The sequence below is a fragment of the Antedon bifida genome, chromosome 3 (genome assembly GCF_963402885.1).
Source record: "Antedon bifida chromosome 3, ecAntBifi1.1, whole genome shotgun sequence".
NCBI lineage: Eukaryota > Metazoa > Echinodermata > Crinoidea > Comatulida > Antedonidae > Antedon > Antedon bifida.
The window spans coordinates 10552172-10570499 of NC_136228.1; the positions used below are offsets into that span (position 1 = coordinate 10552172).

The following is an 18328-nucleotide window of genomic DNA, read 5'->3' on the forward strand; positions in this document are numbered from 1 at the left end:
TTACAGAATAAACTGTATATGTTATATACGTGTAGCATAGACAAAATTACGAGACCCATCTTTTAAATCCAATTTTTAACACAATGACGTCATCAAATTGACATATAAAGATAACAATTTTAGAAGATAATTATCTAAAAATTTACATTAAAACAAATTTGAAGAATTTTGGGCACGTAAAAGTGAGATGCGCTCTTGTTTAAACGCAATGAACATTTACGCAAGAGATGAAAATATGACTTCTGATTGGCAAAATATTCACATCAATTCGTATCTACAATCCAATAGCTTCCAGAAAACGTTTTAATCATGATTATCACTTTTTATTCTGACAAGCTATAACAGATTGAAATTTACTGTAAAGATGAAAATAAGTGACCCACGTTATTTACGTTTTTAGACATGATGACGTCATAAAAATTAAAATATTTTTAATTCATGCGAAAGATAGTTGATTATTAACGTAGACAATATTAAAATTTCGGGGGAAATGGAATACGTATAACCTAGAAGCGCTTTGTTGAATTTGATGAGCAATAACGAAAGAGTAAAAAATCCTATATTTTACATTCGTGTGGCCATACGATGACGTCATAACATCCGAGTGGTAAAGGTTCTGCATGAATTCATATCTACAACATATCTGCTTACATATTATATTAAAAAAATTGGGGGTCGTGGATGATCCTGAGGAGCTATAATAGATTAAAAATAGGCTTAATTTTGACAATTTGTTGTCACTTTTGCAACTAAAACGCGCGCAAATGGTCTAAATCAACGTGTTCGTATGACGTCATTTTAATTTGAAATGATGTAAATCTTTTTTAAAATGACTAAGAAAGGCTGTAAAATCATAATTCAAGAAAAAAACACATGATTTTCATGCTCCGTGCGCACCTTACGCGTAATTTTTTTCGCGCGCGTGGGAATTTTTGACATGTTTAAAATGTCATGATCAGCGTAGAAAGTTGATTAGAAATTAATTTTGCGCATTTTTAAATTTTAAATGCGCGTGCGTGCGTAACTTCTTGTGAAACATGTTATTTTTAATCCATAGAAAGTTTGCCCTTGATATGACTTAAATTTTCACCAAGTGTCAATACAAAATGACTTTTGGTTTATAATCTATGACCAAACATTGAAATTCATAAAATCGCGCGTAACTTACGCTACGCGACTCTAACGTCATATAACGAAGTTTCCTGCACATCTACAGCTACAGATCAATCTTATGACAAAGTTATACAATCTTATGTTGACAAGGGTGAGAGATATGCGTGCAACAAAATTCCGGGAAAGAAAGAAGAACAAAGATGATGAAAAACTAGATTTGAACTCGTCACTTCGACGAGTTCGGGTTATCCGCGCAAACGCAACATGCACATACTTTAAACTATATGAACTTCGTCAATTATTATACCATCCTATGACATGAATGAAGTATGTTTACAGTGCTGAATTGTACCTATTTTGTAGCATACAGCATATTACAGTATTTACAGAATACACTGTATGTTAAGTTATATACAGTGTAGCATAGACGAAATTACGAGACCCATCTTTTAAATCCAATTATTAACACGGTGATGTCATCAAATTGACATAAGGAAAACAATTTTAGAAGATAATTATCTAAATAATTACATTAATACAAATTTGAAGAATTTTGAAAACGTAAAAGAAAGATGCGCTCTCGTTTAAACGCAATGAACTTTTACGCAAGAGATGAAAATATGACTTTTTGAATTCAACTGGCCATAATGATGACGTCACAACATCTGATTGGCAAAATATTCACATGAATTCGTATCTACAATCCAATAGCTTCCAGAAAACGTTTTAATCATGATTATCACTTTTTATTCTGACGAGCTATAACAGATTGAAATTTACTGTAAAGATAAAAATAGGGGACCCACGTTATTTACATTTTTAAACATGATGACGTCATAAAAATTAAAATATTTTTAACTCATGCGAAAGACAGTTGATTGACGTAGAGAGTATTAAAATATCTGTGGAAATGGAATACGTATTAGCGAGATGCGCTCTATTTAATGTGATGAGCAATAACGAAAGAGTAAAAAATCCTATATTTTAGATTCGTGTGGCCATACGATGACGTCATAACACCCGAGGGATAAAGATTCTGCATGAATTCATATCTACAACATATCTGCTTACATATTAAATTAAAAAAATTGGGTGTCATGGATGATCCTGAGGAGCTATAATGGATTCAAAATAGGCATAATTTTGACAATATTTTGTCATTTTTGTAACTAAAACGCGCGCAAATTGTCTAAATCAACGTGTTCGTATGACGTCATTTTAATTTGAAATGATGTCAATCTTTTTTAAAATGATTAGGAAAAACTGTAAAATCATAATTCAAGAGAAAAACACATGATTTTCATGCTCCGTGCGCACCTTACGCGTAATTTTTTTCGCGCGCGTGGGAATTTTTGACATGCTCAAAATGTCATGATCAGCGTAGAAAGTTGATTAGAAATTAATTTTGCGCATTTTGAAATTTTAAATGCACGTGCGCGCGTAACTTCTTGTGAAACATGCCATTTTTAATCCATAGAAAGTTCGCCCTTGATATGAATTAAATTTTCACCAAGTGTCAATACAAAATGACTTTTGGTTTATAATCTATGATCAATCATTAAAATTCATAAAATCGCACGTAACTTACGCTGCGCGACTCTAACGTCATATAACGAAATTTCTTGCACATCTACAGCTACAGGTCAATCTTATGACAAAGTTATGCAATCTTATGTTGACCATAATTAGAGATACGCTGCGAACAAAATTCCGGGAAAGAAAGAAGAATAACAAAGAAGATGATGAAGATGAAAAAAAAGATATTTACAATCACAAGGGTTATCCTGCAACTAAGTTGCGGATAACCAAAAAGATATTTACAATCACATGGGTTATCCTGCAACTAAGTTGCGGATAACCAAAAAATATTGATCCCATACAATAACAAGGAGTTATCCGCTCTACCAAGCGGATAACTAATAAGATCAAAACAAAATCTTCTGGTTGCTCTTTTTTTGTCATGAGAAATGGGAGATTATGACCCATTTGGAAATGGGAATTGCAAACAGATTAAAAAAAATAAATAATAAGTAATAACCGTGTAATTGTTAACAATCTTATTTTGAATTTTCAACAGCAATAAAGATGATTTGTCTCCCAAAACAAAAAGATAATTATAAAGATAAATAAAATAAAACTTTGATTTTTGTAGTTTTAATAATAATTTCGCCAAAAAAAAAGAAGAAAACAACAAAGATACAGTTACATAAATTGCCTATGAAAACGACAAAATAAACAGTTTTAACTTAACCAGAAACCTGTTGACATGGGGCTTTTTTTTTAATACTTTTTTAAAAATATGTCTAAAAAGTGGTCTTTAATTGAAGGGAAACCTGTATTTATATGTGTATAATGTGTTAAACTACATAATTTTAGGCCCCAATTCATTTTATTTTTATTAGAATACAAATCAAGAAAGTTGGTAGAAGAAATTGTAAATGCTAGATTTAGAATAGGTTTATTAACCCATTTAAATCCTTTTCCCTGGAAGAATTTCCACATGTCATTATGATGTACTGTGGATGGATGTTTTTTTTTTAGTATAGCTAGTATGACATTAATGGATAGGCTAATTATACCACGTTAAAATGTAATTCTATCATGACAGGATCGGTATCGCATGTTTTATTTATACAACGTTGTCCATTAGTCTGAAAAATATGATTTACAGAAACATTCGACTTTCCAACAATTGCATAAAAATATGAACTCAAAAAATGCTTTATCGCTGATTGCACTCTATAGAACAATGAACCAGATATAATATTGACTATAAAAGGAATACGTGTTAAAAGAACTACATAAAAACATTTTTATGTTATAAAGTTCCCTTTTTTAAATTGAATATGCCATTTTAAATGTCACATAGTTATTCAAATTGGTCTGGAAAAAACTTAAAATTTTTATTTTAAAAATCAGATCGATTTAGGCCCATTATTTTTTTCTTTTTTAAAGTGAAATCAATATTTTGTTCCTTTTATTTTTTTTGCAGAAGTGAAAACTTTATTATATCAACAACATTGCATATTTTATTCATCTAAATTTGTTGTTTTTGGAGGATGATCTTTAAAAGCTAATGAACTAATAAATAAGAAGAAATTATCTACATAGTAATTAGTATTAAAACTGTTAACACTACAATAATAAAATACACAAAGCATAAATTTGGAAAATTTATAGCTTTTATGAGATAAAGCACATAGGCCATGTAGTAGAACCTTAAAAATGGTATTGATAAAATATTGCGATAAAATATTGCGATAGAAATGCAGTGTTAAAAGATGGGCATGGCAAAATATTTTAGAATGAGGAAGAAAAAAAGAGTTATAGGTATGTTGAACGATTTAAGGAAATCTCAAAATGACATGCAGTTATTTTTATTGAAATAATGAACCAACCAATGAGTAGTTAATGGGTTGATGGAATTTACACATGAAGAAATATAATTGATAATGGTATTAATACACTCTGACTGATGATTACTGGACAAAGGAAAAGTACAGACAATTTATAGGGTTCATAAACTTTAAAGTTAATTTTCAAGACCATTCTAGAAAAAAATCCTTGACTAAATCTAGCTAAAAAATGTCATAGAAAAAAAAAGCGATATATTTGTATAAATGGTGTACAATAAAATTTAAAATTTTTTCATCTTATCGGTTTATTTCTGCGACTTTTTAATGAAAACCAAACCATTGGACAAATGATAGAGGACTTTCATTGGCCTTAAAACAACAGGACTAATTTTCATATTTTGCAATACCTTGAATTTTGTAACAACATTGTTGTGTAACAATTGAGCAATTGACACATACATCATGTGAAAAAAGTATCAGTATTTTTGTTTAAATTTATTTACAATGTTACATGTTGATTCTCCACTTCATAATATTGTGGCAAAGAGGTTGAAACTTCCAATAATTTCCAGGTGTGTAAAAAAATGATTTTCCAATTTTTCAATGACCTGTAAACCGTGGAGAAAAAAAATATAGTAAAAGACGAAACCAAGAAGGAGCAGCTGGAAAAAGTTGAAATATGACGGAGTTTGAAAATATAGTTTTTTTCATAAAGCATAGCAAACGAAACAGAAAAAAATGTTATTGTCACTATGTAAAGATAGTTTATCAAGTCAATGTAAAATAAACATTTACCTAAACTTCATTTTTAGAAGCGATTATCTGAGTATGTTTAAAATATAAATCACACATCTTTAAAGCTCTCATACTTTTCCAAACATAACATGATTGCAAAAAAGTGCACACAGCGGCTTAAGTAAACACTAAATTTATTTTCTCACCAAAGCAAAAGTGCAGTTAAATATGTTATCTTTGCAGTATGTCAATAATATTCAGTGGGAGACTTGTAAAAAGTATCCCATAATCCATCTGAGATTCTTTATTCATTTTCTCAGAAATTACATTTTAATTCAAGTCACCTTGATGGAAAATATTTATACTGATATGAAATTAGCTTTTTGCAGTAGCATTAACATTCACGGAAGACCGTGCTGTGTTGAAATGGAAAATCATACACACAATTGAAAGGCGCCATCTTTCGTTCCGTGAAATGGAACAATTGTGAATGTAGCTTGGTGATCCAACCAATGATTTTGTCCATATGAAAACATTAAATTTTTAAATCCGAATGCAATTTCCAACATTGTAGATCATGTAAAGTTGATTTAAATGAGTGCCTATAATATGTGTTCTATCTCACTGCCACTTCACACTTGTTCCATTTCATGGAATGGAATATGGCAATGTTTTGTTTAGACAATTGACAATTGTATACAGAATTGAACAGCTTATGTTATGTTTTAGCAGCTGATTTTTACATAAATTTATTTTAATCATGTCATCTAAAGGGTATTACAGATTCTTGCATGATCACTACCACCTTCTCCTCACCAATACCAATATTCCTCTATTAAGGGAACATTTTGTAGTTTTTTGGGATCAAACGCGTATGGAAACATACTCCCATAATGCAGCTATTAATATAATTAATAACAATCTTCTAAAGATCTTTATGTACGACTCTACTCTAACGAGGTTCTGCACAGTATAAAAGGTGATTATAAAACCTTTTTTTTTATTCTTAGTTTACAGTTCGTAACTGTACTGTAGCTTATTGCAACTATGCTACAAGCTTTTAATTCGTCTTGCATGACTCGTATTGCAAAGCTTTTTACAATGAATATAATGACATTGTGCGAAAGATTCTCTAGAGGTTACTTGAAAGGAAGGCATTGGAAGCTTTCTTGGAATAATGTATTGAAGTTTAGAATGTAGCCTCTGGCTAAAACTTTACATAAAGAAATACTGTCCTCTCTATTTTAATGTTTTAAAACTTTTTTTTTTTTGTAGAACCATTTAAATTCAAATTCACATTCTAATGGTATTGATTTTAAATGAAGCACTGACACCAGTCTAAATTTAGTAGTCATTTTTATATGTCAGAAGAGTGGTATTGAATATCTGATGAAACGCCTACAGCCAGCTTTACAATAAATACATTTTGATGTGATAGTATAAATTGGAAATATGAATCTGAAATTACGGTAGAAGGAAGTTACTTACAAGAAAAAAACTTATTTATTACTTTGTAGGGTATTGAATGCCTTCTGGCAACTACATACAATAAAATACATGTATGACAATTAACCCTTTAGTTGAGGCTGCTGTTACAGCAGGCCTCTCGTAGAAAAACTGAAGAGTTGTCATAAAATAGTAGCATGCCAAACGTTAACATCTGGTTTCTTTGTAAGAAAACAAAAATCTTCTTGTGTATGGAAAAAAACAAAAAGGCCATAGCAAATAGTGCCGACAATTTTTGTAAACAATTCATCATTTTTCGTATTTGTTAGCGGTGAAAAATAATAAATATATAAAAACCTTCATCTTTCACTTCATGAAATTATTTGCACCACTGAATCAAAATTCAAGAAATCTTATTGGTCTATTGGAAATTCATTTTGATTGGCATAATTAAGACAATGAAAGACAATAACATAAAATTGCACAAACTGCACACAAACATTAATTAATTTATAAGCATAATAGACGAAGGAAAGGGAATGTGCTGTTGGAGTTAAGCTGCGTTCACACTAGCATGCAATGCAAAAACATTAACACAAGTAAAATGACCAATCACAAGCGATATTTCATTAGAACTGCACAATGGTATGAGAACAAAGCTTTAATATCGGCTTCGTTGCCTACCACCCCAAAACAATATATTCTGTCCAATTCTGAACATTTTTGTTTATGTTTTGGATTTCTAGCAAAATCTAGTTACAAGATGAATTATAATTCAGGGCAAAAGTCATGCTTCACATTTCAGGAACATGTTCCATAATTTCAACTCCTAAACAGGCAGATGGAATATTTCACTTTGATAGAATTGACTTTGTAATATTGGCCCTAAAGCCAATTTTATACAATGAACTCATGAAAATGTATGAGGTAGAATGATTATGGATTGACTTACCTACAGCACTGGTTTAAAGGAGCTAGGATACTTTCTTCATCGTGAAAAGGGTTACCAAAACTGTTGAAAAATAATGAAATGATTTTTATTTATTGTTTGAAGGTTTTGCGTGGTGAAATCAAATGTTGATATCAAGTTTGTGATACACCTCGTATCATTCACTTCTGAAAAGAACTGTTGAGTTTGTTAATAAATTGTTAATTTATTATCATTTATTAACACTCATGGTAAAAGATGTTTCATTATGAAAAAGGTTACCAAAACTGTGGTAAAAAATACATAAATGTGCTTTAAAACTGTATTGTAAATAATCTGTTCTGGCTGTTGAAATGAAGTAGAATAGGTTAAACAAATATGATTTTCTGTTGAAACATATAGAGATCACAAATAACTAAATAACATACTAACACAGATTGGGCTCATTGGCAGCTAGATTCTACAGCTTGCTCTAACCTCAAAAGATACAAAAACTTCTTTGCATTTTGAAGATTATAGTTATGGGAATGGAAAAGTGTTATTATGTGGAAATAAGGGGTCTAATTCCGAGGGCAGAGTTGACCCACATATGCAAAGTACACACAGGCAATTTGCATTGCAGTGACCTTTTTTTTATGCTAATCATGCTACTTTCGCGCCAGAATTGTTACCCAGTGGCATTTCATGAACGGCTGACTAGATTTGAGGATGTTCCGGCTCTCTGGTGCCAGCAGAATGTTCCGGGTAAATACTTGTAAACACAGCTATTAAAGTCTCATTTAATTGACAATTGTACAGACAGGACTCTAAAAATGTACCAAATATTAAATACAATGTGGTTTTTATTTGTACTATAGACTATAAAGTTTTGAATTTCCATATTCTGACACCCAATTGTATCTTTGCCATTTGATTGGTTAATTTCACATCGTGCAGTTTAGTACTATAATTCTACAAATAAATGGAAAAGTGATAGTTAATGGTGAGTGTACTACACGTACATCTTTTTTAAAAACATTTTGAGACAGACTCATTAAAAACAGTTTGTTCTACTATACATCAATTAATTGAGGCTGTGCTTATTCAATGGCCTAGTCTTTTCAAGCCTAGCTTTCAACATTGAATCAAGATGGAAACAGTAGGTATATTATAAAACAAATAAAGAGTGTTTGTTGAATGGAGAAAATATTTCATTCATTGATCAATCTTTCAACTCATGAAATGTTGTCAACTCATAAACATTCATCATGTGTACACCAACAATGTTAATGTCTTATTTGAAAATGATGTATTATGAGGGCTTAAAGGGTTAAAATGCTATCTCATAGTTGCCATTCTTTAACATTCATTCAATGTCATTTTAATAGAAAATTATGAATGCAATTTACTTTAAAGAAAAATATATTTTTAACATGCAATTTGTAATATGGCCTTTGTTATCTGCTGAATTTGAATTTGACAGTTATGGAAGAATTATGTTTTGGGGTTATACCATTACAATAAACATAAACACAATATTAATAGTATTACTTAAATTGCAAAATGCAATTACAGCTTCTAGCTATATTTAGTTTAAATTAAGTTTGAAATGGAAAAAGTTTTATACTGTATGAAATCCTAAAACAACATTTAGTAAACTACATTTACCGTAGATTTCAATTTCATTATATTTAAAACAGTGAGTTTCATAAAACTAGACTAAAATTGTTATACTGTATTAGTTATGTCAAGATCGAGCAGAAGTTAAAAATCATTGGTAAGACTGATTGGTAAGAAGCATGAGACCAAGGAAGAAGTTTAAAAGGCAAATACTGTACGATGATTTGGAAGTAGATAACTGGTCATGGTGAATCTGCTTCTGTCTACTCTCAAACATTTCTTGAACTTCAATTTCCTTCACTCAAAACAAGAACCAAACTAAACAATTTCTAAATTATTTGGAAGGATGCATTTCTATCTATGCACTGTACAAATCAGATTAAAGAAAAAAACAGATGGAATCATTTTCCAGGAATGTTCGCAGAACATCATACCGATCTTCATTTACCAGGAATAATCTGAAGTCTAGGCAAGACCATGGGACTACAAATAGTTTGTTGGCTCATTCCACAAAAAATTCTGTCTCAATATATTGTAGACTTGGTACTGCCAATTCCAGTGCTATTTCGTCTGTCCATAACAGTTACTGTGTAAGCACCAGAGTAACTGCTACTTGTCTGGAAATGTGTACTACTGTAGGTTCTTTAAAGTGTACAATGTTTGTACACTGGACCTAAGTAATAGTCTTTATCCAAGAAGACTCATTCTACCACCAGAACCATGGAGCATGTGAGTGGATTACGTTTCCACGGTCTTAAATGGTATGCCACTCACTCATAAGAAAATAATACTTGCAAATTGATGCTTTTTATGCTTTATCTTTTGGTAGAAAAGCGATGATAATAAAAAAAAAAGAATACAGACTAATAACATTTGAATTCAAAATCAAAGCATATGGTATACCTATCCGAAGAAACGAACCATGAATGTAGATTATGAACGGATGAATGAACTCTCATCTTTATACTAATTATTCCAGATTCACCGACTTAATAGAGTGTCCAAATAGAGTGACCTGATGATTTAAACATTAACTTTAATATTCTTTAAATACCAAGTGGTGACATCTTGTTAAAAGTACACATCTCAATCGATGCAGAACAAAATTTAAAGTAATGACAATTTAAAATGATGTTTACATTAAAATAAAAAGTAATGTCTAAAATGTCATTAGCGAAGTTGAATAGGACATAGATATATTTTTTTAAGAATTTGTAGAGTTATTCTTAGATCTTAAAGATAAAATTACCAACAGATTTTATTTTTAAAATCTAAATCCATATTAGTTTTCGTTGATCTCAAGGGTTTTGTTAATATTCTGTAATACATTCTTGACAGCTGATAAATTTGAATTGGATTGTGTTATTATACCTTTAATACCTTATTTACTTGTGGATGACATCTTCTAGTATGCTGACATTTTTACCTGTTACCTGCTATTCACACAATCCTTGGAGTTTTCATAAATATACAATATTTTTTAGACTTTATAATGGTATAAAGATGGTATATTTTTACATATCTTAGAATATATCAAAAGTTATATATTGTAAATAAAAACGCATTTATTTTTAAATTTCAGTATGAATTTCAACTTAATACACACAAACAAATTCTATAAACACATGCTAGATTGTATGTCAAACAGTTTTTGTCACTTTTTTCCAATACGGAGTAGAAAGAAAATACCATATTTGTTACTGCAGGTGAAATTGTACTTCAAATGCTGTATCTGGTCATGACTTGTGGTTGAAAGTACTTGTGAAATGAAAATTTAATTCTGAAAACAAATTTTCTTGACTACTTTAAACAAATGATGTTTCCTATATTTTTCCAGAATCTATTAGAATTATATAATATTACTTTGCTTATTTGAAGAATGAGGCTATGGCATTTGTTAACCATACATTTAATTATTAAGTTTTATATTGCACAATTGACTGTGTAATTTAGTATCAGCACGGTTCATCATACCCTTAGTCGATGTTAAGTGTAGAGGTTCATTTCATTTCATAAACATTTATTTATATTAATGGTGCATAGAAAATAAAAAAACCAAATTAAGTCAAAAAAAAAAATGAAAAAAAAATTAACATTCTAATAGATTCTGGAAAAATATATGAAACATCATTTGTTTAAAGTAGTCAAATAAATTTGTTCTCAGAATTAAATATTCATTATTTTCAGCCAAAATCACCCGGTACTGAGTTTGAAGTACCAGGTTATCGGCATGGTCCATACTGCAAATCAAATTCATTGCTTCCTATTCGGTCACGGCACAGGGAACAAGGTGTACGGCCAACGGACAGAAAACTTCACAATAAAGGAACAGTTAACCATGCTGATAGAAAATAATAACTTGCGCTCAGACGATTGTACCACTGGCACGGTCGACTGTACCGATAGCCACTTCCCTATTTCAACTCAAAATTGAAGCCTAGTTTCTGAGTATATTAATCAAAATGTATTCAAAATAAAATATCTAGACATATTACGTTGAACTAGTGGCATTATTTGTGTGTATATTAACAACCAACTGTCATTCCTATATAAAAGAAGAAAATTAAAGCGTGGATGTCTACTAATCTCATCTCCAATTTCCTTTAATTTTGTTAAAGTGAGTTGTTAATCTTACAGTTAATTTGCAGTCTAGCCATGTTAGTTCTACTAGACAATATCTAGATTTGCAATTAACCTACATATATATTTGATTGTCATGTTAATTAAATTCAGTGTGAAAACAGATATAGCTCTATCAAACGGTCAATTCGGTTCTCTCCGATGATTGAATCAGGCAATGAAAACAAAGAAGAAAATCTAATACAAAAATAGAAAATGTCAAAATCCAAGTTTAGGAATATGAAATAACCAAACAAATTCATTCTTGTTTGGTTGTGAATCCTCACTAGTATTAATACAGTAACGTTACAACCATCTAGAACAATAAAACTTGGACATTTGAATGTATTGGATTTACTGCATGTTTAATGCTTTCTTCAGACTATATAACCTGTACATTGATTTATCGTTTCTTTATTACAATTTATTCTGTTCATTGGTGTCCAAGTGAGAAAAGAGTTATTGCAATAGTGTGTTTTAGTTTGGAAACAGATTTGAATGTCATAATCAAACTTTTTTAAGAAGTAGCTGTATAGTTTATGCATTAGTTTTAGATTTGTGGTGAACGGTTTAATGTCATCTTAATGTTTGGGTTTCGTTGAGAACATTTCACAGGTAATAAGAAACTACTGACCAATCAGAAATATCTTATTTATTCATCAATCATTGTGGTCCAAACCACAAACAAACATTGATGACGCAACAAAAAATAAGTTTTGCCAAATGAACTACTGAATTACTGGGCAAGTAGGATTAATTAAACTTATAATACTGCTTGGTGGTACTCTAGAAAATTACTGGCCAATTAACACAGGAGTTATTATAATAGTCAAATTTGCTATACTGCTGGTAGTCTTAACAAAAAAGTCCTGTGCGTTTATGGCTTTATAAACTAGTATATCTCAGAATATTCTAAGTATCTTTTTTGGCTCCAACTTTCTAGATATTCTTCAATAACCTAAACACAATACGATTTTAATAATCGCAAATGGAATGGACAATTACCAGTCTATTTGGATTAAGGTCAGATCATTATACATAAATTACAATTTAATCTCAGATTTAAGAATCAGCGCACACGTAAGAAATGCTCATTAATTTCCTGAAATTAGAGTATTTGGGGTCTTGACCTACATATTCATAGACACAAATAGTTGATATTCATTTTTGATGATACTTTAGTATAGATATATATCTGTATTCATGAGGTCGAATTTAAAATCTTAGGTATAGAATTTCTCTAGCATTGGGATCATGTCTATTATACTACATTTACTACTGTAAAACTTCACAATAGAGGTACAGTTAACCATGCTGATAGAAAATAATAACTTGCGTTCAGACGATTTAATTGTACCACTGGCACAGTTGACTGAGTACCGATAGCCACTTCCTTTTAAACTCAAAATTGAAGCCTAGTTTCAGAGTATATTAATCAAAATGTATTCAAAATCATGTCTATTCTACTACACTTACTACTGTAACTAAATGTTGTTTACTCTTTAAATCTGCTCATAAAATCATTTAGCAAGAGCTGTTGTGGGTAATCAAGCATTGATTGATGTATTGCTTTGCTAAGCCTTGGAGATAGTTTGAAAATTTTTAGGAGTTGAATATGGAGAATAGTTGAAAGATATTTTCAAACTATCTCCATCAAGAATATAATGAGATTAATTTGTCTTGAAGATAGTGGATTGATGTTAGGCTTGATATATTGATGGCTGGTTGCAAAAGATCTTCCGAGTCATCCTGATAAATGGGGCTTTAAAACTAGACATTAACATGACTCTCTTTTAATCACCCTGTCTGTCCCATTTCTATATTTACCCATCATATTATGATACATAATCTTCCATGATGAATGTTTTCCGTCGATATCTGTACACTGATCGATATATGATGTGATACTTTATACTAATCAAGATGAGTACAAACTTAAGAACCACCTTGTAGGTCATTTTATATACAATGAATAAAAAAGTACCGAAACACTTTGATTAATCAACATTCAGTTTAAATGTCAAACAATAAATTGTACATATGATATTTTTGTTAAAGGTTGATAAAAGATGTATTCAATAATATAGAGTTTTGTCCTATGCATTTATAAATAGTTATAGATTTAGAGAATTTATTTTGAGGTAAATACTCAGTCATTTTGTATTTTTTTTTTAAATTTTCGTCTACAGTACCTATCTCACTTTTGATGTTTGATGTTCTTGGTTGAATATTTAAAAAACTCTATCAATTCAATTCAATTGAAAAAACAATTATGTCAATCTGGGAAATTATTTTGGTTACTTGTGACAAACATTAAAACATTAAGTTAAAAATACACTAAAAAATAATTTACAATTTGTACTGTTAATAAAAGCCTAAAGTTTTAAATACATTTACAAAACACACAAATTGCACAAAATTATCTTCTCGTAGTAACAGCTGTCGGAATAAATGATTTTTTATAGCGCTCAGTATTTATCTTTCTTATGATCTACAGCTACAAGGACTAAAACGGAATGAATTAATTACCTCTTAGCATTGTCAAGATGCAACATTCTAGCAGTGTCTCCATGCTCTTTGAACGTCTCGTACATGTGTCGGTCAGCATTGCCAATCAAACTATCAAAGACAGCAGCATCAGTCATGTCAAGAATTAGAGGAAACCTGTTTACTGGGTAGTTCCTTTTCACATCCTTACAGTAGGTATCATCATACTCCCACCTATTACAACACAAAAAATACATACTTAAAAAAAAAAATTATATAAGATAAGGTTGCTCTTAATTTCATTAAGCTCTGTCTACACTTAAACCTTTATGTGAAAAAAAATGTGCCCATATATGGACATGATGATGTCATATCACTACTAAAACTCAAATAAGTTGTAAACTCTGAAATATTTGAGGCAAGCCATTATGATTCTATATTTCATTTTTTTTTTCATTTTCAGAAATAAAGCATATTTTCACTGTGATATATTCAAGTGATGATGGAAAATATAAATTTTGAACAAAATTTTTTTTTAAATAGAAAGATAATATATATGCAGTAGGAAGTAATGGACTTTTCTACTGCATGTTTGAATGCATGAATTTCAGTTTTTGTTTGATAAAACCATTCTGTCGGCAATGTAAAATAAGTACGCAAATTAGGACGGACACGTAGTGCAATATCGCAAAAGTATATCACTCTCATAATTATGCTTTTAAACATTAAATGAACATAAAAGCTATATAGTATTGGTCACCTAAGTTTAATAATATTGTCTATTTTTAAATGAACTCTAGGTACAAAAATATTGCATTACCATATTTCAGTGCAATTTATGGATGGTGTATAATGTAGCGTTTCACAATGTACCTTGGATAACTTTCTGTCTATACAATAAATTATCAGAATAACATGCTTTAAATTTTCACACCATAAACTTCATTTTCACAACTATTTGCAAACCAAAGTGTGTATTTGCCTCATAAAATAAAACGGTTAAAGACAAATTGAGATTCTAATCTATCTATCTATGTTTCAATCTCATTTTCTAATTTCCCTAATAGTGAACCTTAATCATGGCACAGGTTCATATACTTTCTTAGAAGGTAATTTCCTAGACTTTAAATGACCTTTCTAGCCAAAATGACTTTTCGATGACTTTTGAATCAGTATTACATGATAGGTTAAAATTCCATAGTAAAGTAAGAAAATAATTGTATAAATGGTTACAGTGTCTAATAAAAAAGCAAATTCTATTTGTTTCTTGCAGTTCAGGTTCCATGAAAATAATCGCACTTAATTGCTTCAGTAAAAATCTTACAGAAAACTTAAAAAGGAAAATCTTCTGCTGAAACTTCTAAAATAAAACTCCAGTGCAATATATTGCTTTTGTCAAATTCAATGTTTTTCTGGGATTTCAAGGACCTATTTGAATCCTGTGTGTAGGTGTAAACCATGAGTGTACAGATACAGAAAGGAACAATATAGAACATGTACTTGTAATCTACTCGAAAAATTCAAAAATATATCTATTTTTAGTAACTAACAATTAGAATAATTTAAGTAATACAAAGAAAAGATATGAAATAGCTTAGGTTTTTATATAGATTAGAAGTATTTACCAGTTTTATTAGTTGGATTAAAAACTTTTTGTACTCATACACGACTTGAATAGCATTGCCTATACCAGTATTTTTATTATTATAATTATTATTATTGATTCGTGAATCAACTATTTTTTAGCCTAGCTGATAACATAACGAACATAGCAAATAGTACCAAATGTATGGTGTGTTCGGTAAATGAAATTTCACAAAGGTAATCGAAATTTCAACAATGAGAAACGCATTTAAGGAATACCTCGTGTAAATACAAATTAAAATCGATTTGTCACCTCAGGGCCAAGACTTAAATGTAATTTATCCTTTCTAAAAGTTCTTAAATGAACTGTTCACCTGCAGCACTTGAGCTTTGCAAGATGAGGAGTTTAGTAATAAGAATGATAAAGAAAATCATTGCGGTCTTCTTGTACCTAGTTGTAAGCTGCAGGGTGACTTGTGCTCTGATCGAGCTTGTGGAAACAGTACGGACCAACTACATTTATCAAATCTATAAGTAGTATCAAAATGTTTCCTGAACATAAGTAAACCAATTATTCACTGTTAACCTCCAAGGGAAGAAGAGAATAGGAAATAAATCTTGCAGACTTTCAACAGTCCATTAGTTACATTTTCAGAACCATGTTATCTGTTTTGTATTTTAGTTTGGTCAAGAATAATATATCAGAAGAATGAGCGATCCATGATTTCCTTGAAACGCTAATTTTTGTTTACTGTAGTAACTGCATTTGATTGTAATTAAATTCATGAAGGACGAATATATATATATAAAATAGGTGTAATATCGGCATAAAAAAAGTTTAATTTCCTCTTTCTCCAGGTAAGTCATTGTTTGGAAATTCTGATAATGTATTTTAATAAAAAATACAAGTTATTTTTACCTTCTAAGACCTTCTTAAAACATTGAACTGACTGGTTCACAATCACATTAAACTAAATGAAATTTCAATAGCATACCTTTCGAACACTTAACAAAATTAAAATAACACAGAAAAATATGGTCCTTTAAACATAAACAATGCTGCAAGCAATGTGTCCAGACAAAATGTGATTACTTATGGAATTTTAAAAAAGAATTTTAATTACACCTAATGTATAAGGTATCATCAAGGTTATAAAACAATCTAACAAAATTAGTATAGGTATTAACATTTTCTTTAAACAGGATACAGTAGAACAACTCTGAAACAACCATATTCAGACGAGCGGTAAGTGGAAAATCGCGTAGCTTGTCCCACATAGGATCTGTATCTATCCTGAGCGAAAACCACATGTTTGTTCCATGTTTAGATGTTAGATTCTATATTTTTATTTGCTACCGCTCATCTGTGTAAACTGGCCTTTAAGGGGAAACTTTCCAATAGAATGAACAAAATTGATGTCTTAACCAGGGCAACCCCTATCCAGGTGGACATGCTAATAAGGTTGTACTGTAGCTTTGTATTTTAAATTATTTAAAAATTGTATTGATTGATCCTACAAAAGTGTTTTTTCTATATTTATTATTGTGCGTTTTGTGTGTGGTGTGCACATAGGCCTATTATATTGTACTACTAGAACTAATTGTTGAGGAGATCCTTGGAACAGTGCTGAAATGTATGGCTGATGTGCCCTGCCCTGCCACTTGACTCACCTAATAACATTTTAAAAATACTATTTTACTACTCTTTCACAGACAAATAATATAAAAATAATGAATGTTTATGAATGAATGATACAAATAATGGCATGAGGTGAGTGAGGAAATGAAGAAACCATTCAATAGTGCCTACTAGTGCATGCAATTTATTTAGGTGTTATATAACAATGATCTCCCCTTCCAAAACTCCTAGCAACACATTCATATCACATAGTTCCTATCGTAATTATAAATTGATATTAATTTTAGTTAAATGACCTTCTAACCAGCTGGTATATGCAAATTAAACCATAATTATACCACTCTCTTACACAAAAACCACAGAAGCCACTTTCTACTGATAACTTATGTTTTATATTAAATTAATTGATGATAATTGGGTGTGAATAATTAGCACAATTAAACACTTTACACCATAAGGGGCAGCTGAATTATGAGAATGACGAAGAAACAGGTAAAATAACAGTAATAGTAAAATAATATATAAATAATGAATGGTTATGAGTTGAATGGTTATAACATTTGAATGGCTGTTTTATTCGAAAATTATACAGTAGGACAGTAAGGTTTTCAATTAATATATTTTCCACTTTCGACCAAAACAAACATTCGTTAATATTTGTTCTAGAGTAAAGTTTTATGAAGTTAATCAGCCAGTACTATGGCATAAAGCATCAGATACAAAAAAAAGTTAAAATGTATTATGCGATATGCAATTAAATTAAGTGTGAATAATGGAAATGTGAATAATAATAAAATAAAGATAAAAACAAACAACAACTAC

At 30.3% G+C, this 18328-nt stretch overlaps 1 protein-coding gene across 3 annotated transcripts in view; it reads right to left on the reverse strand.

Moving 5' to 3' along the window:
* Positions 1 to 18328, reverse strand: part of LOC144837024 (glycosaminoglycan xylosylkinase-like) — a 58567-nt gene that overhangs the window by 17114 nt on the left and 23125 nt on the right. For 2 of the 3 annotated variants that reach the window (XM_078692000.1, XM_078692002.1), the window contains exons 6-7: positions 14326 to 14517; positions 7603 to 7662 (exon numbers count right to left, since the gene is read on the reverse strand). In XM_078692000.1, the coding sequence (XP_078548126.1) occupies positions 7603 to 7662; positions 14326 to 14517 (252 nt within the window). The remainder of the gene's footprint in view (positions 1 to 7602; positions 7663 to 14325; positions 14518 to 18328) is intronic. The other variant, XM_078692003.1, reaches the window with a different exon arrangement.